This window comes from Rhamphochromis longiceps, linkage group LG20, assembly GCF_057381845.1.
Source record: "Rhamphochromis longiceps isolate RC_006_pf linkage group LG20, R_longiceps_female_GT1.1, whole genome shotgun sequence".
NCBI classification, from domain to species: Eukaryota; Metazoa; Chordata; class Actinopteri; order Cichliformes; family Cichlidae; genus Rhamphochromis; species Rhamphochromis longiceps.
The window spans coordinates 24,071,468-24,096,390 of record NC_140576.1 but is presented as its reverse complement, the minus strand read 5'-3'; the positions used below and the strand labels follow the sequence as shown (position 1 = coordinate 24,096,390).

The following is a 24,923-nucleotide window of genomic DNA, read 5'->3' as shown; positions in this document are numbered from 1 at the left end:
AGGCACAGTGACATAAAACCGCGGTGCCTGCACTGACACAGTGGGTGCAGAGTGCCAGCTGGGGCCCCGTGGTGGATTCCACTTAGATTTTGGAGGGTTTGACTGCATGGTGCCATAAGTCTCCGGGAACACACTTAACATACCACTGACTGAAAGCCTGGTCTCCTCCATCCCTTTATTTCTCACCCAAGCTCTTGCATGTCTAATTTTTAGACATGTTCAGCTTTGTGGACTCAAGGACTGTTCTGCTACTTGTAGCATCCCAAGTTGTTTTACTATCCGTGGTCAGATGTCAGGAAGAGGATGACCGTAAGTTGCAGTATTTTTCTTTTGCACTTCCTTATTTATAATTGAATTGTAATTCTGATTCCATCACCAGTCTTTTCTGTTTCTATCTTTGTAGATCTAGAAAATCCAATGAAAGTTGTCTGTTTTCACAAAAAGAACTGTGGATACATGTTTCTGTTTCTATGTACACTTTTTAGACAATTTTTTCAAAGCAGTAATTAAATGTTATTGATGCTGTCTGCTTGTAAAATATCTCCCCAACGAAGTTAATAGATTTTTTTTCAGTAGATAGGTAAGGTTGACAAGGTGCATCTGTGTGGGATGGAGGACCAGGTGAACAAGTGCCTGTTTGTCCTCACCTGGGTCCTACAACTCAGCCTTTCATGCTCTGTTTGATTACTTTGTAGTGAAAGTTTTTAGCAAAAAAATTAAGAAAAAGAAAAGCTAATAATACAGCATCTAGCAGCTGTTTTTTTTTTCTAGTATTGAGCAGAAACACTTTGGTAACAACACTTAGCAAATAAAAAACTAAGTTTACTTTTTCTTAAGGACTTGTAGAAATAAACCTTCCCCACAGATTTTGGCCGGAGCAGTCTAAGATTTTTTTCCACTATGTTAAGTGACAGTGCCAGACAGTGCCTGACCCCAGACTAGCAGGCTCAAAGGGTAGCAGGACAGTGTGCACAGCAAGGAGTCAACAGATGATGGACATATAGGTGTATTTATAGCAAGACAAATTTCACTGTAACTGTTTTTATTTCGACATCTTCTTGTTTTAATAGCTTTTGCTTTAATTCCAAAGTTTCATTTTTTACAATTTAGTTCAGGAGGTTTCATTAGCAAGTAGCCAGACTAATCAATCCTGACTTAAACATTCATGTTGCATATATATGCTATATATATACATATATATAAGTATCACTTTGACAAATAGACCTAAAACACAGATAGCAGGAGTTAGTAGGCCCAGTTCTAAGCTGTATAAGCTGCATGATCGAAACAAATCACCCATTCTTAATTCCCCAGCGTGTTTGCCCTGGCGCTTAACATAACTATGGGATCCAGATGGAGAAATGTAGAAGGACCCTCTGTTTACTTAAAGCAGCAGCGTGTCAATTGGGCATGCTGTCCCTATAAGAGAGGGTCATTCATTCGAGCAGCAGAGCAGGCCTGCAGGTTAAATATGCTCAGCCAGTGATGTGAAATGCCTCAATCAGGGCTTCAAACATAACGGCTAACTGTGGCTTGTGTTTACATTGCACTTTACGCTGCTATTACGATAACTTAGAGGCATTTCTTTACATACATTGTGTGTTAAATTGAAAACTCGTGAATTACTGTTGTGCTCCACAGCTACTGATTTACAACAGTGTGTTTTGGGGTCAAATCAGCACTTGTTCATCTGTAACAAAGGAGCAAGTATTCTCACTCCACTTTTTTTTTAAATCACTAAAGCACATATTTTTTAATCCAGTTTTGACATTTTTTAATGGTCAACCACCCAGTGTTACAGTGTTCAGAGTTTTTGTTTGCAACCAAATAACTTTTTTTTTTTGCTTCTTCCATCTACGCCTATACTCAATAATCCCTCCTCTTCTGCTGTTACTCCTCCCACTTCCTTGCCTTGCCCCTCGATCCCTAACATCCTCTTATCCTTGTCTTAAACCAATTATTTTTTTTAAACATCTATTATGCCAACTCACAACATTGTTCAAATGCTGTTACCTCCCCCTGTCTAATTCTCTCTTGAACCCTCTTATTGCTCCTATTTCTGCTTTGCCACCTGACCCCTGCTGGCCACCACAGAGGAGTCAGGGGGTTGCATCCAGGATGGCCAGCTGTATAATGATAAGGATGTGTGGAAGCCAGAGCCGTGTCGTATCTGTGTGTGTGACAGCGGAGCAGTTCTGTGTGATGAGATAATCTGCGAGGAGATCAAAGAGTGTGCCAACCCTATCATCCCATCTGGAGAGTGCTGTCCCATCTGCCCTGCTGATACCAGTGCCCCCTTTGGTTGTAATTTATTTATTCACATACCCATAAATAAATTACTCTTTTAGCTTGCACTCATCTCTTTCCTGGCTAACACTTTTGAATGGGGAACTGCCACTGGATCCAAATAGTCTGCCTGATCAGGACTAGAGTGGTTACTGATTTGTGGCCAAGAGCAGCTACAATTTCTAGTTTTATAATTTCTATTTTTTATATATTTTGACATTTCTAAAAAGAAAAAGAAATCAGTTGCCAGCCAATGTTCCCTGTTCCACAGTGACTTTTTTTTTTTAGATGGTTTTATAGAAACTAGATAAGCAACATGATCAGGATTTTTTGCAGTCCCAGTGAAAGTCTTTTCATGTGGGATTTGAATCCTGTCATGTGCTTTCTGATCCACACTTAAACCAGCAGAGACACTTCTGCTCAATTTAACACAAAGCTGAGATGAAGTCCTCATATTGTGCAAGAACTCAATGATTCATTTGACCCATTTTGAGGCTTTCTACAAATTTCAATAGTCTCTTGAAGGTCTTTCCAACCTTTCATGTCAAAATGACTGTAAATATGTGTTTCCTCAAAGTTTCAAGTTTTTGTGAGCAGCTGCTGTACTCCAGCACTGTCTTCAAAAATCTGCTGTTAAATTCATATTGTGATCAAGATGTTGAAAGACAGAATATTTATGATTTTGTAGAATTGCTTCTTCTTTTGCTAAAAAGTTTGGGAATGTAATGGGCCTCTTGGGCTCTAATGTTTAAGGTCCTTTCCAGATTGGTTACAAATTTGCTATAAAAAAAAAATACAAAATTTGACAATACAATGTAAGATATACATCTTAAAACAAACACACTAACAGCAGTTGCCCTTCTTTATTAAATAAGCTCACTTTTTTTTCTATTATTTACATTTTGCATGATTGAGTCTAAACCTTCATTTCTTAGTCTGAGCTTGTTTCTGCTTCATCTCTTGCATCAGTAATATAATCTGGATGGGTTTTATGCGTTTGGGTTTGGTAAATGTTATTTGATCACTTCAGCATCTTTGGATTTCCTTACAGGTCTCCTTTCTAAGAATCACAGAGTAGCTTTTAAATCAATCATATGTTTGAAATCTCACTTCAAGGTATAACTTTTAATAATGCTCTTTCTTTCCTCTTGTTCCTCCTTCTGCATCATCAGAAACAATTGGTGCTAAGGTGAGTCAGTGATCTCCAGCAACTTATGCACAGAAATTATATTTCCTTTGTAGTTGTGGTGCAGTGAACTGTCAGACGACTCATACAGTTTGATTCTTTTATCATTCAGGGCCAGAAAGGAGAACCAGGAGACATTGCAGATGTAAGTATGGACGCTCACGGATATAAAACTGCTAAATAAAGCTTTAAATAATTGTTCTAACAGTTCCTCTTAGATAATTCTACCTGACCAAACAAACATTTTGGGCATCTTTTGTTCACTTTTATTTGAATGGAATTACAGGATTTAAATATCTGATCAACTGTCCATCTATGTTCATTATGTTCAGCCTAAAAGAAAATCACGTTTTTATCACTGGTTCTATCTTTTATAACCCACTTTTGCTTGTACTTTCAATGTGTTTTCCCTTAAAAAATGTGGCAAAGTTTCTAATGTTTCTCATGAGTGAGAAACTCTGAGAAACTGTGAATGTTTCTGACTTTCTATTAAATGAGGAAAAATCCTGCATTCCTGGGACATAATGAACCCAATCAAATCCTCTTAGATCTTCTCAGCAACTTTCCTCCAAGTGCACATGTCAGAAGAAAAAAGCCAGCCAAATTAGAGGTTAAAGGAGGTGGTGGTCATACAAAAACTTGTCCTGTCAAATCAAATCCTTTTAATGTTCACCTCCTACGAAGCTGGAATGTTTTCTAATTTTAGGAAGTTCAAACTAGTACAAAATCATCGGTTACGACACCAATGTAGAGTCAGTTATGAAAACAGCCTCAAAAACATTTTTGTCTCTCTGTAGGTTGTAGGACCAAGAGGACCACCAGGCCCTATGGTAAATATCAAAGATTTGGCTATGTTCTCCATATTTATATGCTTCACAACAACGTGACCTTTCTTCTGAATAGGACGTTCAGCAGTTTTGTGAATGCTACTGAGGCTTTTATGTTTGTTTCTGTAGGGCCCCCCAGGTGAGCAGGGACTACGAGGGGAAGCTGGCGCTAAAGGTGATAAGGTAAGAAACAACAAAATGTGTGCAAAAAAAATCCCTTTTACCAATCTTTCAGCACTGGGTCCTTAGATACTGGGTGAAGCAGCATTATCAGAACTAGGAGAATGGCCTGTAGAGTTTGCACTTATCTTATTACTACTCATGTAAAATCTTTATTTATTTGGATGCAGCAGGTGGATGAAGTCACACAGATGACAGTTTTTGTAAAATCTGCTTTATTGCTTATTCTGGTAACTCCTTTTCCTTCCCTACTCTCATTTGTGTAGGGAAATCCTGGACCTCGAGGAAGAGATGGTGAGCCTGGAACCCCCGGAAACCCCGGCCCACCTGGCCCACCTGGACCTCCAGGACTTGGAGGGGTGAGAATAAGGACTGTAAAATATGGCATATGCAAAATTTGAGCAATAGCTGCTTTTTTGCAACACTTTATTGTTAATGTGTAAATCTTTTATGAAGCTTCTATTTGGCTGCACTTAACTTGTTACAAGAGCGCAAAACAGGCCACACAATTTATAATGCATGAAAGTAGAAAGAGGAAAAAAGAGGTAAAAGTCACAAAGAGGTGAACAGACAAACAAACAGGTGGGCACACTGACACCTGTTTTTGAAGCAAGATGAGTGAAAAATAGAGTGACGGTAACAGGTGTAAACCCCCATTCATGGCACAGATGTACCATTCACATTACTATTTGTGGCTCACTTTGCTTAGGCAGATAAACTGACTCTTGGTCTATTTTGTGTGTTTACAGAACTTTGCTGCTCAGATGGCTCAGGGTTTTGATGAGAAGGCTGGAGGAGCTCAAATGGGTGTGATGCAGGGACCAATGGTATGTATCGCTGGGTGCATCTAACAGGGTGACTGTACTGTATGTTTACAGTTTCATCGTGAGAAAAAACGTGAAAATTTTTTGTTGCAAATATTCATCTGGTCTGCAAATCACTGCTGAAAATAATTACTGAAAAATAACCAATACCTCACTCAGATTGCTGCAGTGCTGCCACCTTGTGCCTCAATAATTTCATCCCAACAGAGAGCCTTACTATAACCTTTTAAAATCCTGCTTTCTGAACTGAATGCTGAATCTGCACACAAATAGAAATAGATTATAAAAATAGCATGTGGGAATGAATTTGCCTCAGTGGACACATCACATAAAATAATGAAATCTTTCTATGAAAGGTTTTGAACTGGATACCAGTCTTTAACCTCAAATATTTTTCTTAGCTGGGACAAGGTTTAAATTTGACTTTACTCTTACTAGTTCTGAATGGTTAATGTGTAACTGGTGAAACCTTTATTTACTCAGGACACCTGTATTCATTTGGTAAATTTGTTCCACTACTTGTTAAAATAAATGATGCCAGACTGATGTTCTCTGTATTTGTTGTGTTTCTTTTGTAGGGTCCTATGGGTCCACGGGGTCCTCCTGGGCCTAGCGGAGCTCCTGTAAGTACTCTGATCACAGCCCAAATCATTATATGATTGGGTTTTATAATCAAATAGCTTATTTGAACACATTTCTAATGCTTTGCATTATCATCTGTTACAATAGGGGCCACAAGGTTTCCAAGGGTCCCCCGGAGAGGCTGGAGAGCCCGGTCCCGCTGTAAGTATCAGTATCAATCCCAGAATGGATCTGTATGCCTTACAAACGAGCTGAGCTGCATATGAGGTGTAAATCTTGGGGTTTGCCAACAACACATACACTGTCAAAAACAATACTGATTATAAATGTCATGATTGTTCATTGTAAAAAAAAAAAGAAAAAAGATCTCTATTATTTGCTCAAAATTTAATACCAAATTGATGGCCTTAATGGCACTTTAAGGCAGAGATATATTTTACATAACATATGAATTTTTGTCTTTATATGTTGATTGTCAGTATTAATGCTCTTGCTTTGCGTTGATACAGGGACCTATGGGACCTCGTGGACCACCTGGACCTTCTGGAAAACCAGGAAGTGATGTAAGTCATATTCATAGCAAAATTCAAAACTCTTAAAATACATGCAGATTTTTTTTTATATATATATATATATATATATATATATATATATATATATATATATATATATATATATATATATATATATATATAGATATAGATAGATATAGACATATACATATATGACCTTCTTAGACGGTCAGACCACATTTTTATTTGGAAAAAAACAGGGATAGCTCAGTAGGTAGAGTGGTTGCCCCATGATCGGAAGGTCGGGGGTTCGATTCCCCTTAACAGCTACCCTGGGGTACCCCTGAGCAAGGTACCGTCCCTACACACTGCTCCCCGGGCGCCCAATGGCTGCCCACTGCTTCACTGAGTGAATGGGTTAAATGCAGAGAGCAATTTCCCCACGGGGCTCAATAAAGTACAATAAAGTACACACTTTCTTCTTCAATAAAGTACACACCTCCATAATGTACTTCAGTTATACACTCCATGTGCCACCAGGGGGCACTGTGTATCTCCAAAAATTACCAACGAACATGGTGACTTCACAATACACAGCCTTCAAACACAGAACAGTGAAGGGCCATTGCAGCTACATCTTATCTTGCAGCTACAACGCTTCAGCATGTAATCCTGAATTTTGCTGCTGGTTTTTAGGGTGAATCTGGCAAACCTGGCAAACCTGGTGAGCGTGGACCGGCAGGGCCTCAGGTGAGCAAATAATAATTATTCAAATATTTTTTACTTCATACTTAAATCAAAAAAAAACTTTAATCTATTGCTGCATGATTGTTTTTATTTCAGGGAGCTCGTGGATTCCCTGGAACTCCTGGACTTCCTGGCATCAAAGGACACAGAGTGAGTGTTTCAGTTCAGTCACATGTTTCGCAAAACTCTGGCTGCTCATTGATTGCATGTGGTGACTGACTGATGTCTGAGTCCTGATTATGAGCTTTCTTTGTAGGGTCACCCTGGTTTAGATGGAGCTAAAGGAGAGACTGGTGCAGCAGGAGCTAAGGTAAGGTCATCTTTTGTGACAGTGTGGGTTTTCCAGAAATAACACTTTTTCAGCTTACTTCTGCTATTTTGTGCTTACTCATGGTAATTTTGTTCCTTTCAGGGTGAGGCTGGTGCTCCTGGAGAGAACGGTGCCCCTGGACCCATGGTGAGTTGCCACCATCGCTTTTTCTAGTCTGCGATGCTCTGAACTTTCTGACAACATCAGTAAATTTGCATAGCATATTAGGCTCCAGCAATAAAATAAATAATGAAGATATTTATATATAAATCATTCTTTTATAGGGTCCACGTGGTCTGCCTGGTGAGAGAGGACGTCCTGGAGCTGCTGGAGCCGCAGTAAGTAACATTTCCGCAGCTGCTTAAGGCTATTCAACAGGAATTTATTTCTCATTTGCTATTTATTATGGTTTTGAATCTTTTATTAGATCATAACACTGTGATGAACCAAACTAAATTGACCTGTCTTTGCTATCCTTAGGGTGCCCGAGGAAATGATGGCTTGCCTGGCCCTGCCGGTCCACCTGTATGTATCATAGTCACCGCTATGTGGCCATTTCGTGTTGATTTTTCTTTAATCTGTTGCCTTTGATCTGATGATTATTTTTTTATTTCTCTACAGGGACCAGTGGGTCCTGCTGGAGCTCCTGGTTTTCCAGGATCCCCAGGAGCAAAGGTTTTTACAGAACATATCATCCAGGAAACATTTGCTGTTGAAGAGCTTGTGTATTAAAATAAAACAGAAAAAAAGACTTACAAGAGCCACTACATCAGTCTTTGTTCACTCTGGTTGTAGGACACTAAATTCCAGTTTTCCACAACACTGTATGTTTAGTTATTGTTATTTTTTCATAGACAAATATACAACTATGTCAAACTTCTCTTTTTGCTAAAGAAGATAAACTGGCCTTCAAATTCTTTTTAAATTTAGTTGACTTATTTTGAATAACTCTCATAGACAATGAAACAACAGTATTATATTCAGCTCTATGGCAGGGAGGCACCAATACACAGCTCAAAGAAATCTACAACCAATACAGTTTTACTATGTTAATGATAAATTTGTTGTGCCTTTTTTAGGGAGAAGCTGGTCCTACTGGCGGCCGTGGCCCTGAAGGATCCCAGGGGCCACGTGGAGAGGCTGGTACCCCAGGATCGCCCGGACCTGCTGGAGCATCGGTTTGTTTGCCTTCACTGTTCATAAACATTCAGACTTTGATTTTGATTCATTTTCATTCGTTGATCAGGTTGTTGTTAATATAATGCTTCTTGTTCTATGCAGGGTAACCCTGGTACTGATGGTATTCCCGGAGCTAAAGGATCTGCTGTAGGTTTACACTTTTGTTAGTGGTTTTGATGCCTTTCTTTAGGTTAAATTTTATTCAATAAATATTTCTCTTCATTCTGATATTTGATTATTCCTTTCAATGAAGGGTGCTCCTGGTATTGCTGGTGCTCCTGGATTCCCCGGCCCCCGTGGCCCACCTGGACCTCAGGGAGCAACAGGACCTCTAGGGCCCAAAGGACAGGCTGTAAGTCAGCTGAGATAGTCTGAAGTTATGCTAAATTTAAATATTTTGTAATGTTGTGATTATTTATTATTGTGGCTGCCTTCTTTTCTTGTGTTGTTCAGGGAGACCCAGGTCTTCCTGGATTCAAAGGTGAAGCTGGACCGAAGGGAGAGCTTGTGAGTTTCAGTTTTTTGTGATCATAAATATACATGACCACATAAAAATTTTATGTGGAATTACTCCCTAGAGTAGATTCACTGAAATATCTTTATCTTTTCCAGGGCCCTATTGGTCCTCTAGGTCCCCCTGGCCCTCCAGGGGAAGAAGGAAAGAGAGGTGCCAGGGGAGAGCCTGGGGGCGCTGGACCAATTGGACCTCCCGGAGAGAGAGTAAGTGATCAGGACATGCATTACATGTTACTGGTCACATCTGACTAAAAACAAGGGTAAACATGGTTACTGTATTCACAGTCTAATCAAATATATCTTGATTTCTGTGATTCCTCCCAGGGAGCCCCTGGAAACCGCGGTTTCCCTGGACAGGATGGTCTTGCTGGTGCAAAGGTTGGTGCCTGCAAAATGAGATCTTTTGAAAAGTTATAATCATTTTATCTCAGTGATACCACAGCATGACAGTGCTGCATGAGAAAGATACTACAACAAGTGATTTTTCTATAACATATTTAAAGTTTACACCTTTGGTCTTTTCTTCTTCAGGGTGTCCCTGGAGACCGTGGTGTTCCTGGTGCTTCTGGGGCTAAAGGCGCTACTGGAGAACCTGGACGCACAGGAGAGTCTGGTCTCCCTGGAGCCAGAGTGAGTCTTGCAACTTTATGCAGTGTTGCACATTTTTATGGTTTTTGTAGGATGTTTACTGTGGCAGGTTTTTTATGACTGATTTGATTTTGATTTGAATGGAGCTGACAGTCTCTGTTGCTTGTGCCTTTCACGCAGGGTCTTACTGGTCGTCCTGGAGATGCTGGTCCTCAAGGCAAAGTTGGACCTGCTGTAAGTACAATATTAATTACAATTACATTGAATGTGATTTATAGATTTACTTCCATGAAATTTGAAATTAAAATAATAGAGCAGCTGATCCTGTTCTAAAAAATACAAGCTTTGCCTTCAGTAGGGTTACTAACACCATGATCTACAGTTTCATTGTTGCTTTATGGAAATCATAAAGATTAAACAGAGCAAAATGCTTACAACCTTCTGCTGCCTGTTTAGACTTAAGAAGAATTTTTCATGGCTGGTGCAATAATCCTCAGAGTAAAATCATAATAACATCCAGGTTTTAGCTTCCAGGCTAATACCTTCTGATTTACAGTGTTTATCCGTAATTTTGACAGGGTACCCCTGGTGATGATGGCCGCCCTGGCCCACCTGGTCCTCAGGGAGCCCGTGGTCAGCCAGGAGTGATGGGATTCCCTGGACCAAAGGGAGCCAATGTAAGAGTCTGAAGGTTTCTATAACAACAGACAAGCGGCACTTCCACATCTTATGATGCTGTTCTTATCCCTTTGATCCCCAGTGCTAAAGAAACTTCCTACAGTTTATAGTGTATGATTTCTCTTTGACAGGGTGAGCCTGGAAAGCCTGGAGAGAAGGGACTGGTGGGTCGCCCAGGTCTGAGAGTAAGTATAGCTCTCCATAAGTGCTTAACCATCATTAATTTCTCTCTCTAGGTCCTTTTTCCTAACTAAAGTGCTCTTAATTAGGGTCTGCCCGGAAAAGATGGAGAGACTGGTCCTGCTGGCCCTAATGGGCCTGCTGTAAGTATTCTGTATAATAACATGTTTTGAGACACTTTTATAGCCAGCAAACAGACTTTTATGTTTGATTGATCAAATGTGTTTGCGTTTATCATCTTAGGGACCTGCTGGAGAGAGAGGAGAACAAGGATCTCCTGGACCTCCTGGCTTCCAGGTGAGATAATTTTCTGACCCATCCCATCATATGACTTTTGGTAAAACCTAAACATGTGCACAATGTCCGTGCCTTAAACATTAGAAGCTTTAGTAATTATGAGTTTCAGCAAGTATTTAAGCTAAAGAAGGATCACCTTTTATGGATTTCGACATCACATCTTTCAAAGACACCTCAGAATCATGTATTATAAAAAACTTACAGATAATATTCTAGTCCATGCTTACTGATGGCATTTCAATAACTATTTTGCTATTATGGGCAGGGTCTACCTGGACCATCTGGTGCCCCGGGAGAAGCTGGAAAATCTGGAGAGCCGGTGAGGTTTTACTCTATCCAAATAATTTGTTGCACCTGCACTTCTCTGTTTTCTGACAAACATGTCAACAACAGTGTATTCTACAGTACATGTGACGCTGCCTACATGCAAAATACATTCAATGGGAAACTTTCTGCTAAAATAACACAAAATGGCTTATTAAATGCCAAAACACTCGAAAAACAGATGTTGTTAATTTGTTTTATTAAGTATTGTAATGTTTTATTTAGGCTGTTTTTATAGTGTATAATTCAGTTTTTACAGTTAAGTGGCTGCTGTAACAACTTTTTCATGGATAAATATTCTCTTTATTTAAAAACCAGAGTGGTCTATGTGATCATTGGTCCTTTATTTATCGAGGTAAAAATCTAATTGAGATTAAAATGTCATTTCCAAGAAAGACCTGGCATCCTGGCAGCATCATCTTTAATTACGTAGCATTTTTAAATTTTAACGTGAACACGTAAAACTCGTTCTGTTGTCAGGTTTTAAGTGTTAAAACAAAAAAACAAACAAACAAAAAATGATATAGTTTGTCCTTTCTGCAGGGTCTTCCTGGAGAGGGTGGAGCTCCTGGTGCTGTTGGACCCAGAGTGAGTTTCCACTAATTATGTGTATCATATGTGTACATAGAACTAAAGTTTGCTGTTGGTTTCATACATGTAATCTTTTTGTTTTGTCTTTGCTGAGCTATTCCTTATATGCTTTGCTTCTCTTCTTATCCAATATCGCTCTGTCTTATTACAGGGCGAACGTGGTTTCCCTGGTGAGAGAGGTGGTGCAGGAACCCAGGGTCTTCAGGGACCTCGTGGACTTCCTGGAACACCAGGCAGCGATGGACCCAAGGTCAGTGGATGACTCAGACTAATTTCTGGTTGCAGGTTCAAGATTCTTAACTGCTCTTCTCAGATGCAGATGAATACCCACAATAACATCATCTGCTGATATTTTTATTATTCATGCCCATAGTCAATGTTCAGGTTAAAAAAACAACCCACACAAATCTGTGCTGACTACATTTAAGGTTGTGACTCCAGAACAACATAATGTCATTGCTGTCACCTGTCTAGTCTCTACTATTTGCCTGACAGCCTCATAGCACCAACTAGACTGACAAAAGCTTTGTCACAACCCACATCAAACCAGGATGTGTCACTTTTACGTCACAGTTTCTACTCAGCTAAACAAAAGAGATATGATCTCCTGATTAGTCAAATTTGAATGTGCTGACGTGCAGATTTTCTTACCTTTGAACGTACTAACACCGTCTGTTCCTCCATATTTTCCAGTCTTGGTGTGATGGTATCACATTATACGTTTTCTTATCTAACTCTCAGCAAGTAACACAGTAAGCACTTTTCTCAAAACATCAACTTTTCTCTACATGAAATAAGAAGAATTAAATAAAAAAAAAAATTAAAAATCAAGTCTGTTGAATTTCAGGTGGAAATTTTTAACATCTGCAGCCTTGGTCAACTTGTTTTCTGCAGCACAATATAATTTGAACGACTGAGACTTTTCCAGATGTTTTTTAATCTAAGGAGCTTGGAAAGTTTTATTTAATTTTTTTTTTCATAACATCATCAAATAGAGAGGAAAGATGAAAGATTTGGATTGACAAGTGCTCTCCTAATTGTGGTCCATCTTGCTTTTATCAGGGAGCTATTGGACCAGCTGGCTCTCCTGGAACCCAGGGACCCCCAGGCCTGCAAGGTATGCCAGGAGAGAGAGGAGCTGCTGGTATCACAGGACCCAAGGGAGACAGAGTGAGTGATAGATTCTTTATTTTCACTTTGTGAATTGCTCTCTAAGTTAAAATGTAGCTTACAGTAGTAGTGCATAAAGTAGTGTAAAAAAAAATACTGCACTGTAAATATTGCATTCTGTTCTGTATGATTAAAACAAAGCTTATCTTTTTGCCCACAGGGTGACAATGGTGGAAAAGGAACTGAGGGTGCTCCTGGAAAGGATGGTGCTAGAGTGAGTTCAAAAATATCTTTGATCTCTTCTTATGTTTGATACATCTTTACAGTTTAAACCCTGTAAATCATTCATCAAACAAGTGTAACATTCAGTGACACCTACACTATGTTCTAATGTGTTTCCTCCTCTCTCCTCTTTCTTAGGGTTTGACTGGTCCTATTGGTCCTCCTGGCCCAGCTGGACCCAATGGTGCCAAGGTAAGAATAATCCTTTGCTTTGTTATGTGAATAAACAGTGGTTTAAATTAGAATTTATATTGTATTATTAACCATTTTAGTTGTTTGAATGATAGTTTCTCTTTTATCCAGGGTGAGACTGGACCTACTGGGCCTGTTGGTGTTAGTGGTGCTCGTGGTGCTCCTGTAAGTACTTTTTCTTGAGTTTAAGTATCAGTATCAGTAGCACAGAACAAGTATACATCAGACTGATCAGGTCTGATACAGAGGCCTGGGTTTATAATATTAGAGCTCTTTCTCAATAAAAATTCTACTCTTCTAGAGAAGAGCACCAATAATAATAATAATGATGGATTGGATTTATATAGCGCTTTTCAAGGCACCCAAAGCGCTTTACAATACCACTATTCATTCACTCTCACATTTACACACTGGTGGAGGCAAGCTACAGTTGTAGCCACAGCTGCCCTGGGGCAGACTGACAGAAGCGAGGCTGCCATATCGCGCCATCGGCCCCTCTGGCCAACACCAGTAGGCAAGTAGGGTAAAGTGTCTTGCCCAGGGACACAACGACCAGGACAGAGAGCCCAGGGATCAAACCGGCGACCTTCCGGTTACAGATGCGATTACCAACCCCCTGAGCCACGGTCGCCCTATTATTATAATAATTACCATCATTATAATAAGATAATGGGTGGATCAGGATGCAGGATTGCACATCAGAATAACTAAGCATCATCCTTCTTGTGCTCACAGGGTGACCGTGGTGAGGTTGGTCCTCCTGGGCCTGCTGGTTTTGCTGGACCTCCTGTAAGTAGAGTCCCCATAATTCATTCTTTACATATGGAATTTAAAAAAAACATTTATTGATGTTCAGCTTCTATCTTTTTCTGATGAATATATTTAGGGTGCTGATGGTCAGCCTGGTGCTAAGGGAGAGCTTGGTGAGCGTGGACAGAAAGGAGAGTCTGGTTCTCATGGACCTCAGGGACCATCTGGTGCTCCTGGACCTGTGGTAGGTATTTAAACCAAAAATTAAGTCATGGAACTTGTTACTATGTATCTACTATCTGTCGAATCGAATTACATAGTGAAAGAAATACATTGCACAGTGTTGCACAAACACTTTTACACTATTTTAGAGCAGGGTAAGTTTTCATGACGGAGTAGCAATTTATGAAGCCTATATATGTGACTGGGCCAAACAGAAAAACATTGCATGTGAAATACTTTTAGTCAGTGCTTGTATGGTAGTTTCCATTTGTCACTTTTGTCACTTTTTTAAAAGTTATTCTACTGTGACATAAACATGATCATTCCCCTTTTTCAGGGACCTACCGGTGTATCTGGAGCTAAAGGAGCACGTGGCGCTCAGGGACCTCCTGTAAGTAACTCCTACATGTCATACAGTGCATATATATTTATATATATGTGTGTGTGTGTGTGTGTGTGTGTGTGTGTGTGTGTGTGTGTGTGTGTGTGTGTGTGTGTGTGTGTGTGTGTGTGTGTGTGTGTGTGTGGCACATTTGGGTTTTTTGGGGTCATAAACAAGAAGTAAAACTTAAAAAAATATGAAATCATTAAAGCTCCCAAGGTTTTAACTTGGCTTTTCAATCATAAATCAATCATTCAAAGGTTTTCAATGCTATCAATATTGAAAAAAAAAATCAACCTGACAAAATTAGTTTTCTCTACATGCCATCTTGGAAACAAAAAAGACACATTTTAGATAAGTTCAGTTAGATCTTTAGTAACATCCCGTAGCAACAGATACACATATAATAATAAGACAAACACAAAACAAAGCAAATTGAAAAAAAAGTCTAGTAAGTTGTGATTGAAACTTCCTAAGATGGAAAATTTTGAACTCTAAAATATTCTTAAGAAGTTTTTATTAACAATCAGAGTTTGCTGGGAACATATGAATATTTATAGCAGTTACTCTTTATCTTTGTGCAGTCTAAAGCGTGAGCCTGAGGGCCAGATTGCTGTGTGAGAGCACAGTTTGATTTTAAACATTTCTGTCAAACAGATCAAATAGGCTTCTTTGTTTGTTTCCTATAATCTTCTCTCTGGTGAGACAATTTTGGGGGCTGCTGCAGCTGCTGCCTGCTGTGAATAAACATCAGATCAATAGAAGATTATAAAACAAAAACTGCAGCCTTAAATTTAAAAGTGATAAAAAAAAAACTATTTTTTGGCCTAATGATAAAGTTTAAGAAATCAATCGGTTTTACGTGAAAAACTTTCTAACTACCAACAGAGATGTGCAAATGTCTTTGATATCCAGGCCATAAACATAATTCCTATTCAGTGTTGAGATGAGCGTATAGACTCCATCAAGTAAATATCCAGTTTGTATAAGAACTAAATCAAGTTAAATGAAGAGTATTTGCAAAACACACTGGACTTTACTGAGGACTCTGAAAAGCCACCCATCCATCCATCCATCCACCCATCTATCCATCCATCCATCCATCCATCCATCCATCCATCCATCCATCCATCTTCTGAACCTATGGGGTCTATCCCAGCTGTAACTGGGCAAAAACAGCAAGACAGACCTTTAATTATACTCACAGTGACCTACAGCCAATGTAGAATCACCAGTTAACCTAAAAGGCACATTTTTGGACTGTGGGAGGTGGGCAGTTTGAGTGCCCAGAGAAAACCAACACAGGTACAGATAGACCATGCAAGGCTTGTTCTGCGTATACTTGTACCACCTATACCACTGCACCACTGCTGCCTGCCTCTGAAAATGAAGCATGACATTTCCTCTGAAGGGAAATATGGCTCAGCCATTTCTCTGTTTACTATTACATTTAGACCCTCAATCAATCAATCAATCAATCAATCAATCAATCAATCAATCAATCAATCAATCAATCAATCAATCAATCAATCAATCAAAAACACAAATAAAAAAAAACCTACAAAAAACTAAACAAAAAGAAGTTTGTGACTCCCTGTTATGGTTGATGATGGTGGCATGGTTTTTGGTCTTTGGGTTCCTTTAAATTGAACTTGCCTGATCACCAACCATGCCATCAAAACATGAAATGAAGGGAAGTCACTCAAATGGATATTGTTATGCCCTTTCAGCAGCATCCCAAAGAACCAATCCCAGAGTCCACTTGAGCTGTTTTGTTGGTCTGTGATGAACTGAATTCTACTCAGATACGATGCCTACATCTAATATCTATTTTTTACGTTAACTTTTCATCTGTCTGCCGCCAATACATTACATATATATACTGCCATGGAAATAAATGCCATGAAGCTCCCAGGAGACAGTTTTCGTGCTGATTTTAATGCAAGATGAAGTTTAGAACAAATTATTCAATCAACAGAGTAATGGTGACTTGTACACACCATGTGCCTGCAACTTTTCATGGTCTGCAGTTTGATGGCTTAGTTGCTGTTCCTAAATCTTTCTATTTTTACAATAATACCACTTAACCACAGTTAATTGTGGAATATCTAGAACAGAAGAAATTTCACAGACTGGTTTGTTGCAGCCGTGGCATCCCATTTCAGAACCACACCCAAATTCAGTTTGCTCATTATAACGACCGAAGGCAAACTGGGTGGTTTGGTGGTTGATTTTATAAAACTTTGGCAATGGAAATGAAATGGAAGCTCCTGTTAAATGTTTACTATCAAATACTTAATACATCATAAGAATTAGGAGAATGTTCTCAACCAATAAATCTTAACATTTTAGAAAAATTCAAATTTAGGATTACCATATTAGAACAGGTCAGTGGGCCAGGACAAATTCATGTTTATTGATCTCTTTCTCCTTGACAGGGTACCACAGGTTTCCCTGGTGCTGCTGGCAGAGTTGGACTTCCTGGTCCTAATGTAGGTATTTTGTCAATAATAAGCTGCACAAAGAAATTAGTCTCTTTTTGTTTGTAGATTATGTGTATTTTTGCTCTTACTCAGTGAAATTCTGTCTTTTCAAAGGGTAACCCTGGCCCTGTTGGTCCTCCTGGCCCCGCTGGTAAAGATGGACCAAAGGGTGTTCGTGGTGATGCCGGCCCTTCAGGAAGACCAGGAGATGCTGGGCTTCGCGGACCACCAGGCCTACAGGGAGAGAAAGGAGAGCCTGGAGAGGAAGGGAAGCCTGTGAGTTTATTTTTGCACTTCACAGGAAACCATAAGTACCCGACACTGAAGCCAACATCCAGTCTGAATCACCTGCAATATTTGCCAGATATTGACTGTATTTCATGACTCAGTCATCTCTGTCTTGACTCTATAGGGTACTGAAGGGCCCTCGGGTCCCCAGGGTTTGGCTGGCTCCCGTGGTATTGTTGGTTTGCCTGGGCAGCGTGGAGAGAGAGGCTTCGCTGGTCTTCCTGGACCTTCTGTGAGTGCTTTGGCTTGCACACAAAACGTTTAGCTATGTTTATCCTTCACGTAAACTGTGTGAAAAACTGACGCTGGTCTAATTTTGTAAATCTGGATGTACATTTTTCCAGAATTACAGCTATGGTTGGTTTTATTTAAGACTTGTCTTAAACTTGTCAAAGATAAAACCTTGTTATTTGCAGTACATTCAAATAAAGTGTGAGCTTTCTGATAACATAGTTGATTTTCAAAGTCAGAGGATTATTTTGGGCCTTCAATGTCAAATGCTAGATTGAAAGATAAAAATATATCCTGTGTGTGTAGGGAGAGCCTGGTAAACAGGGTGCTACTGGTTCTGCTGGTGACCGCGGACCTCCTGGACCAGTTGGGCCTCCTGGACTTAGTGGACCTTCTGGGGAGCTTGGTAGAGAGGTCAGGAACTGAACTTCAATAACAACAAAATAGCAATATTTACAATGCAGGAAATAATACAGTCATTTTCATCTATCAAATCAATGCACGTTAAATAAAAAAAACATGCTTTTATTTCTCAGGGTACCCCTGGATCAGATGGACCCCCTGGTAGGGATGGTTCTCCTGGACTCAAGGTAATGGACGTCATCCTCACTGAAATACACTAAATCAATTTAGCAACTCATTGTTTAAAAGACTTTTCAATGCTCGTTAACATAAATTGTTTTTAACCTGCATCAACACCTTCCGTTCATTTGCAGGGAGAGCGAGGTAACACCGGTCCTGCTGGCGCTCCCGGATCTCCTGGCCGCCCTGGTCCCCCTGGCCCTGTAGGACCCCTGGGCAAGCAGGGAGACAGAGGAGATGCTGTAAGTATCACAAAACAACGTAAGAACCCCAAGCACAATGTAATTTTAAATGGCACCCACACCTATTATTTCCTTTTTAGGGTACTCAAGGACCTGCAGGACCCCCAGGACCAGCTGGAGCTAGAGGAACGGCTGTAAGTATCATTAAATCAAAATGTATTTTATCATTAAGTTGTTGTTTTTTTTTAGTTTCTGATTTTATTTGATTAAAACTGCCACATGTACAAATCCATGAATGTTAAAAGGTGAATCTTTACTTCAGGGACCTCAAGGACCACGTGGAGACAAAGGAGAAGCTGGAGAGGCTGGAGAGAGGGGGCAGAAGGGACACCGTGGCTTCACTGGTCTGCAGGGTCTTTCCGGACCCCCTGTAAGCACTTTAATACACATCTAATAGTTCATCCATTCGGTGCCGCTTTCCGTCTTTCTCCTGATCTGTTATCATCTTTGTCCCAATAGGGCCCCTCTGGAGATTCTGGACCTGCCGGACCTGCAGGACCAAGCGGCGCTAAGGTGAGCAAATGAAGCAGAAGAGATGAAAAACTATATTTCCATCCTGCACCTTTAACACAGAAACTATATGATGGTAATGAAGGGCACAGGTTAGCATTTTTGTAATTCTCCAATCACCTAGAAGAAGATGGGGACAGGAAAGGCCGTGTGCTTTAATTACCCACCGCTGTGATAAGATGGGCAGCTGAGGCATTTTGTAATTACTCTCTGTGAGGAAAAGTGGCAGACAGACAGGGGGGACTGTGATTTGTGAAACCCACTCCCACTGAGATCCGAAATGGGCTTCAATCTCTGTTCTTGATAAGCTAAGCACTGAGCATGATAAGAAAAATGAAGGGAAATGTCACCATACAAATATTCTTCATGCATAATAAGGCAAAGGGTCTGAGGGTAATAGAGAGAAACTGCTGGTGCATTTGATTTCCTTTATCAGATTCTCTTATCCAGACTTCACTGTGGATCTGAAGAAATAACAAAGTTTTACACTTTGAAAAAAAAAGCCCAAGCTCACTTAATGAAACTGCTTTTCATCCTCTCGTTCTGTAGGGACCCCCTGGACCAGCCGGACCTGCTGGCAAAGATGGAACTAATGGACAGCCCGGCCCCATTGGACCTCCTGGACCACGTGGACGCTCTGGAGAATCTGGTCCTGCTGTATGTAACATGTCACGAGAATAATAATCTACAACCAAATGAGTCTGTATGCTATTCTATTTCAGTCAGGTCTCATTTCTTGCTTTTGCCTTCTTCCAGGGTCCTCCTGGTAATCCCGGACCACCTGGTCCTCCCGGGCCACCTGGCCCTGGCATCGACATGTCTGCTTTTGCTGGCCTGGGTCAGGTGGAGAAGGGCCCCGATCCTCTCAGGTACATGAGGGCCGATGAGGCATCCAGCTCTGTGAGGCAGCATGACATTGAGGTCGATTCAACACTAAAGTCCATCATCAACCAGATTGATAACCTGCGAAGCCCTGACGGCTCACAGAAGAATCCCGCTCGCACCTGCAGAGACCTCAAACTGTGCCATCCTGAGTGGAAGAGCGGTAAGAAAACCAGACACTAAGGTCTGACCATATATCATGTATCATACGGTATAGGATCCCTGATTGCGACTCCATATTTTTATTATTTGGCTAAAGTAGAGTAACTTTGCACAATTCTCAATTTAAAATCATTGTTTTTTATTTTATACTGAGCCTCTCAGTCCATCCATATCTGAAACAAGCTGTTTTCCTTTCCTTCCTCTTCCTTTAAACCACTGTTCTTGTCATTGGCTGCCCCTGGCAAACAGGTAAGTAGGGCTTCTGGGCCTTCAGCTAGAGCTGTGTGCCTGAGATGATAACAAAAAACCACGGGAAATGATCCACAACTGTAACAATGACAGATATAACAGAAAATAAGGAAAAGCATAATAGGGTGGCCTTTAAGTGAAAACCCAGACTGCATGAACAGGTGTTATGCTGTTCGTGTAAAATCCTTTCAGTCCTTGTATTCCTAGATCGCAGCGCTGCATTTGGGTCGGTGTCTCTATACTCAAACACACATTCTGTCTGTTTTGTTATCAGTATGAGAGAAAGAGCTCAATTTGTGGCTTTCTTTTACCTTCAGTTCACCCCCCACTGCACCCGCCCAAATCATTAGTGACACTAATGGCTTAGTGTGTCAGGACAACTTGTTCTGCCTGAATAGGGACAAGAAGCAGCAGACCTTGATAAATCCTTCACACCAAGACGGGAGCAAATCTGCTTTTCATACTTTTTATGTATACTCTTTGATGGACCATTCATATTACAGCATTGCTCCTGAAAATGTCATAAGCCTGGCTTTAAAATCCTGCTGCATCACTCTTCTTTATGATAATTAACTTTTCTTCTTCAGATATGAGCAGTTGAACAGGCTAAATCTTACATTTAGTGATTAGGATTCTCCTCATTAACTCAACTGTCTCATTTTCTCAGGTGAGTACTGGGTTGATCCTAACATTGGCAGCACGGCTGATGCCATCAAGGTCTTCTGTAACATGGAGACCGGAGAGACCTGTGTCTATCCAAGCATCGCCAAGGTACCAAAGAAGAACTGGTGGACGAGCAAGAGCAAGGAACGCAAACACGTCTGGTTCGGAGAGACAATGAATGGAGGATTCCATGTGAGTGCACACATACATCATTAGTGAACATCAAACTCCTCTTAAAGAGTCTAATGTACAAGCTGCTAACTCTCCCACCTGTTGTCTGATTCCACAGTTCAACTACGCTCAGGATGGCATTGCTGGCGTCGCTGCCAGCGTCCAGCTGACCTTCTTGAGGCTTCTGTCCAATGAAGCATCCCAGAACGTCACTTACCACTGCAAGAACAGCATTGCCTACCTGGACCAGGCCACCGGCAACCTGAAGAAGGCTCTGCTGCTACAGGGTTACAATGAGGTGGAGATCCGTGCAGAGGGCAACAGTCGGTTCACTTACAATGTGTTGGAGGATGGCTGCAAGGTGAGTGTGGGAAAAGGACTGAGAAAATAACTGTTAATTCAAATCATGTTAGAAATTTTACTATGCAGTAAGGCTGAACTGTAACACATTCCTTTGGTCTCACTCAACAGACACATACAGGCCAGTGGGGCAAGACTGTCTTTGAGTATAAAACACAGAAAACCTCCCGTCTGCCAATCACGGACATTGCTCCTTTGGACATCGGAGGAGCAGATCAGGAGTTCGGAGTGGATGTAGGCCCTGTCTGCTTTATCTAAAGCGGAGTTTCACGATGGCCCCCCATAAAACAGGAAATAAATAAACTAAACCATGAAACATTACACACATGCCCACAATAAAGAAGACTGGAAATTATAAAAGAAAATTGATCGTTTTTTTCTCTCACTACAAAGTGCTCTCCAAGGTGTACTCCTTGGATGTTAGCACTGAAGGGCACCGGCAATATCTGTACACCACACCAGCACTCTCTGTCAACCCGCTTCCTGAGATCCAGTCATGTTTCCCATGGCCCGCTGTTGACAGGAATGAGTCAGAGCCAAGAGGAAGAGGCACAGAGCGAACAAGTTATGAACAGAAACATGGCTTGATGTCACTTATTTATTGTTTAACCTGAATAGGAAGAGCTGAGGTAGGACTGGACGGGTTTTCTCTGTAAGTAAGCCAAGCCCCCTTTTCCACTACAACCTCTGTCGCAGTCCTACTCCACCTCCCTCCCTGTTTCTCTCCTGACACACAAATATTGCATTTTGAATCCGTGTAGACCAATAAAAAAATAAAAATCTCAGTAGGTGAAAGTGTGAGCTCCAGGCCCGTCCATCGTGAGCGGGAGCAGAAGCTTTTACTGTGTATTATAAATCCTTGGTTCCATTGTTGTAAAAGTCTGTGTTTATAAACAACCAGATGGTTTTATATATATTTCCACATTATGTGTGTACATGTGTCTAGATGCGCACCAACACTTTTGGGAAAGTGAGGTTACATTTGGGATGTATGTTTCCAGTGTCCTGTACCCCTTGACTGGCCATCACAAGAAGGCCCAGTTTGTACCCCCCCACCCCGACCACCACGACCCAAGAAAAAAAAAGAAATTTATTTTGAAGAAGAATTTGCTTTGCTTTTTTTTTTCTTATTGTAGTCATCCAGATTGTTCAAAGCTACCTCACACTGACAAACAAAGTGAAAATGTTGAATTCAAATCTGAGCTGACCAAACCTTTAGCTTTCAGATGGATCTAGAGCTTGAACCGCCATCTTTGTTTTGGGTTGCTCTGTATTCGGAAGGTGCTATGACGACTCCTGCGCCTGAGACGATAACAAAAAAACAAAAACGAAGATCCATCACTGTAACAGTGACAGATATAACAGAAAATAAGGAAAAGCATAATAGGTGGCCTTTAAGTGAAAACCTGGACTGGACAGGTGTTATGTTGTTTGTGTAAAGTAATTTCAGTCCTTGTATTCCTAGATCGCAGCGTTGCATTTGGGTCAGTGTCTCTATACTTAAACACACATTCTGTCTGTTTTGTTATCAGTATGAGAGAAATTTGTGGCTTTCTTCTACCTTCATTCACCCCCCCGACACTAATGACTTAGATCTAGAGCTTGAAATCACCAGTCGCATCTCTGACCCTCCCACTAGCTTCACACCACACACTCAAACTCCACCCTGAAGGAGGGGTGCAGTCATGTAAAGACAGGAAAGACAGGCGAGCTCGGAGGCCTCCTGTGGTGTCCACACCTCCACAGCTGAATGTGGACCTCCAACAACAGCTCCTCAGAAGCAGCCAGGGTGGGTTGTCTCTGTGTGTGTAAAGGGTGTGTACATTAAAAAAAATTTTTTTATAATGACCATGATCATTTTTGTTTTTATTTTGCTACACCTCAAATTGATGTAAATTGAATAATAAAAGGAAAACCGAACTGAGGATGGCGTTTATTTTATTCAGTTGAGTTTCGAATAAAAACGCAAATGGCGCAGGGGATGGATTTCTTCTTTTAGCAGAGCCAGTCACGTGTGCTCAAATGTTATTTTTCCTTTTTAAACTTTTTGTCTGTGTGCGTGTGTGTGCGCGTTTTCGCATGAGCAAATCTCATAACACGAAGGAACAAAAGTACTGTATTTGTTTCGGGGTGGTGATATATTGTGAGGTAGTGGCACATTGCGAGCTGCATCACTGCCTCAGAAAAAATATAGTTTAGAGTTCCTAAAAGAGCAGACGAGACCTGATTTTACACAATAAAACCATTCATTTACCATTTAGAGTTGTTAGGATTTCATTTGTCATTAAAAATCCAAAACTGTGAGTTGAAAGTAATTTTTTTTGCTGCTTTAAATACAATTTAAGACCAAAAATGAGATGGGAATACACATCACAGTAAGTATGCGGCTGAGTGTAAGGACAAGCTTAATAATATTGTGATTTGTCCTGAATTTGCACAGCACAGCTTGCTAAATTAGCATATTCAGTTGCTAGGATTTAACCACCAAGAGTAACTGGCTTTCTCAAGAAATTTGTCTGTAAATCAAGTCAGTCTGGCCTGTTCCACAAATAGCATGGTCTCAGTGTAAGAGCTAATTGTGTAGGAGGGTGAGGAAAAAGCAGCCGAGAATAAAAAAAACAAAAACAACAAACATCTAAAGTGGATTTCAGATCATATCTTCTGTTTTAAGACACATCTTAGACTTTATAAGCATGAGTGTGGTCGGACCTGTTTATTTACAAGAAATTTGCACAACTGAATGTCAATTATAATATTTCACAACTCTAATTTTCTTATTTTACACTGGACTTGAAAAAGTGTTTCAATTTTCTGCTGCCCATTACAGAAACCTCTTTGCAACTGATTTCACCCAGTGTCAGCCAGCTACCACCATACATTTAATAGTGACTGCTATTCAAGCCTGTGTGACTGAAGCCTGAGATGACCACAGGAGAGATCTTCTCTCAGTGACATCATTAAACTGCCTGGCAGCTACCAGTCCTGCCCATCGGCCTCCTAGCAAATGAGACTGTGGAATCAATTAGAAAATCTGAGGTGACATCTTTCTTGAACATCGCATTCACAGGATGTTTAGAAAACCTGAACTCGGACCTTGAAATTAAGGGCACCAAATTTTGAGGAGAGATTCATCTATGGTGTCAATTCAAAATCCTGAGTGACATTTTTCTCGAGTTATCATGTTGACAAGATCTAACCTTGACCATATGATTTATACTTGTCTGAGATCTTTAATACACACCTCTATAGCATCAATTTGAAGATCTTAGTTTGAAGTATTGTCTTCACAAAGTCATAGATCACCTTTAACCTCAGCTTTTAACAAATATTTGAGAAATAATGCAGCAAGCGTGTG

At 40.5% G+C, this 24,923-nt stretch overlaps 1 protein-coding gene across 2 annotated transcripts; it reads left to right on the top strand.

The window, feature by feature from the left end:
• Window positions 1-22,657, top strand: LOC146645370 (uncharacterized). 2 transcript variants are annotated; one of them, XM_085394981.1, is made up of 54 exons: window positions 1-309; window positions 2,095-2,301; window positions 3,459-3,475; window positions 3,585-3,617; window positions 4,270-4,302; window positions 4,429-4,482; window positions 4,746-4,838; window positions 5,229-5,306; window positions 5,882-5,926; window positions 6,033-6,086; window positions 6,395-6,448; window positions 7,094-7,147; window positions 7,241-7,294; window positions 7,401-7,454; window positions 7,557-7,601; window positions 7,739-7,792; window positions 7,935-7,979; window positions 8,076-8,129; window positions 8,534-8,632; window positions 8,736-8,780; window positions 8,887-8,985; window positions 9,087-9,140; window positions 9,246-9,353; window positions 9,474-9,527; window positions 9,681-9,779; window positions 9,918-9,971; window positions 10,316-10,414; window positions 10,547-10,600; window positions 10,685-10,738; window positions 10,839-10,892; window positions 11,158-11,211; window positions 11,760-11,804; window positions 11,959-12,057; window positions 12,870-12,977; window positions 13,138-13,191; window positions 13,338-13,391; window positions 13,503-13,556; window positions 14,127-14,180; window positions 14,278-14,385; window positions 14,701-14,754; window positions 17,184-17,237; window positions 17,343-17,504; window positions 17,641-17,748; window positions 18,054-18,161; window positions 18,284-18,337; window positions 18,464-18,571; window positions 18,652-18,705; window positions 18,834-18,941; window positions 19,031-19,084; window positions 19,631-19,738; window positions 19,838-20,126; window positions 21,042-21,229; window positions 21,327-21,569; window positions 21,680-22,657. In XM_085394981.1, the coding sequence occupies exons 1-54, from the start codon at window positions 216-218 to the stop codon at window positions 21,824-21,826; spliced, it is 4,464 nt and encodes a 1,487-aa protein (XP_085251107.1). In that variant the 5' UTR covers window positions 1-215; the 3' UTR covers window positions 21,827-22,657. The 2 variants fall into 2 exon arrangements, with proteins under 2 accessions (XP_085251107.1, XP_085251108.1); XM_085394982.1 differs by lacking the exon at window positions 2,095-2,301 and having other exon boundaries at window positions 2-309.
• The last annotated feature ends 2,266 nt before the right edge of the window (window positions 22,658-24,923 follow it).

Bases quoted from the DNA above. Each gene is read 5' to 3' on its own strand.
- LOC146645370 (XM_085394981.1), top strand. From the start codon at position 216: ATGTTCAGCTTTGTGGACTCAAGGACTGTTCTGCTACTTGTAGCATCC. The intron at 6,087-6,394 runs GTAAGTATCAGT...GCGTTGATACAG, and splicing joins CTGGAGAGCCCGGTCCCGCT to GGACCTATGGGACCTCGTGG. The intron at 13,192-13,337 runs GTGAGTTCAAAA...CCTCTTTCTTAG, and splicing joins CTGGAAAGGATGGTGCTAGA to GGTTTGACTGGTCCTATTGG.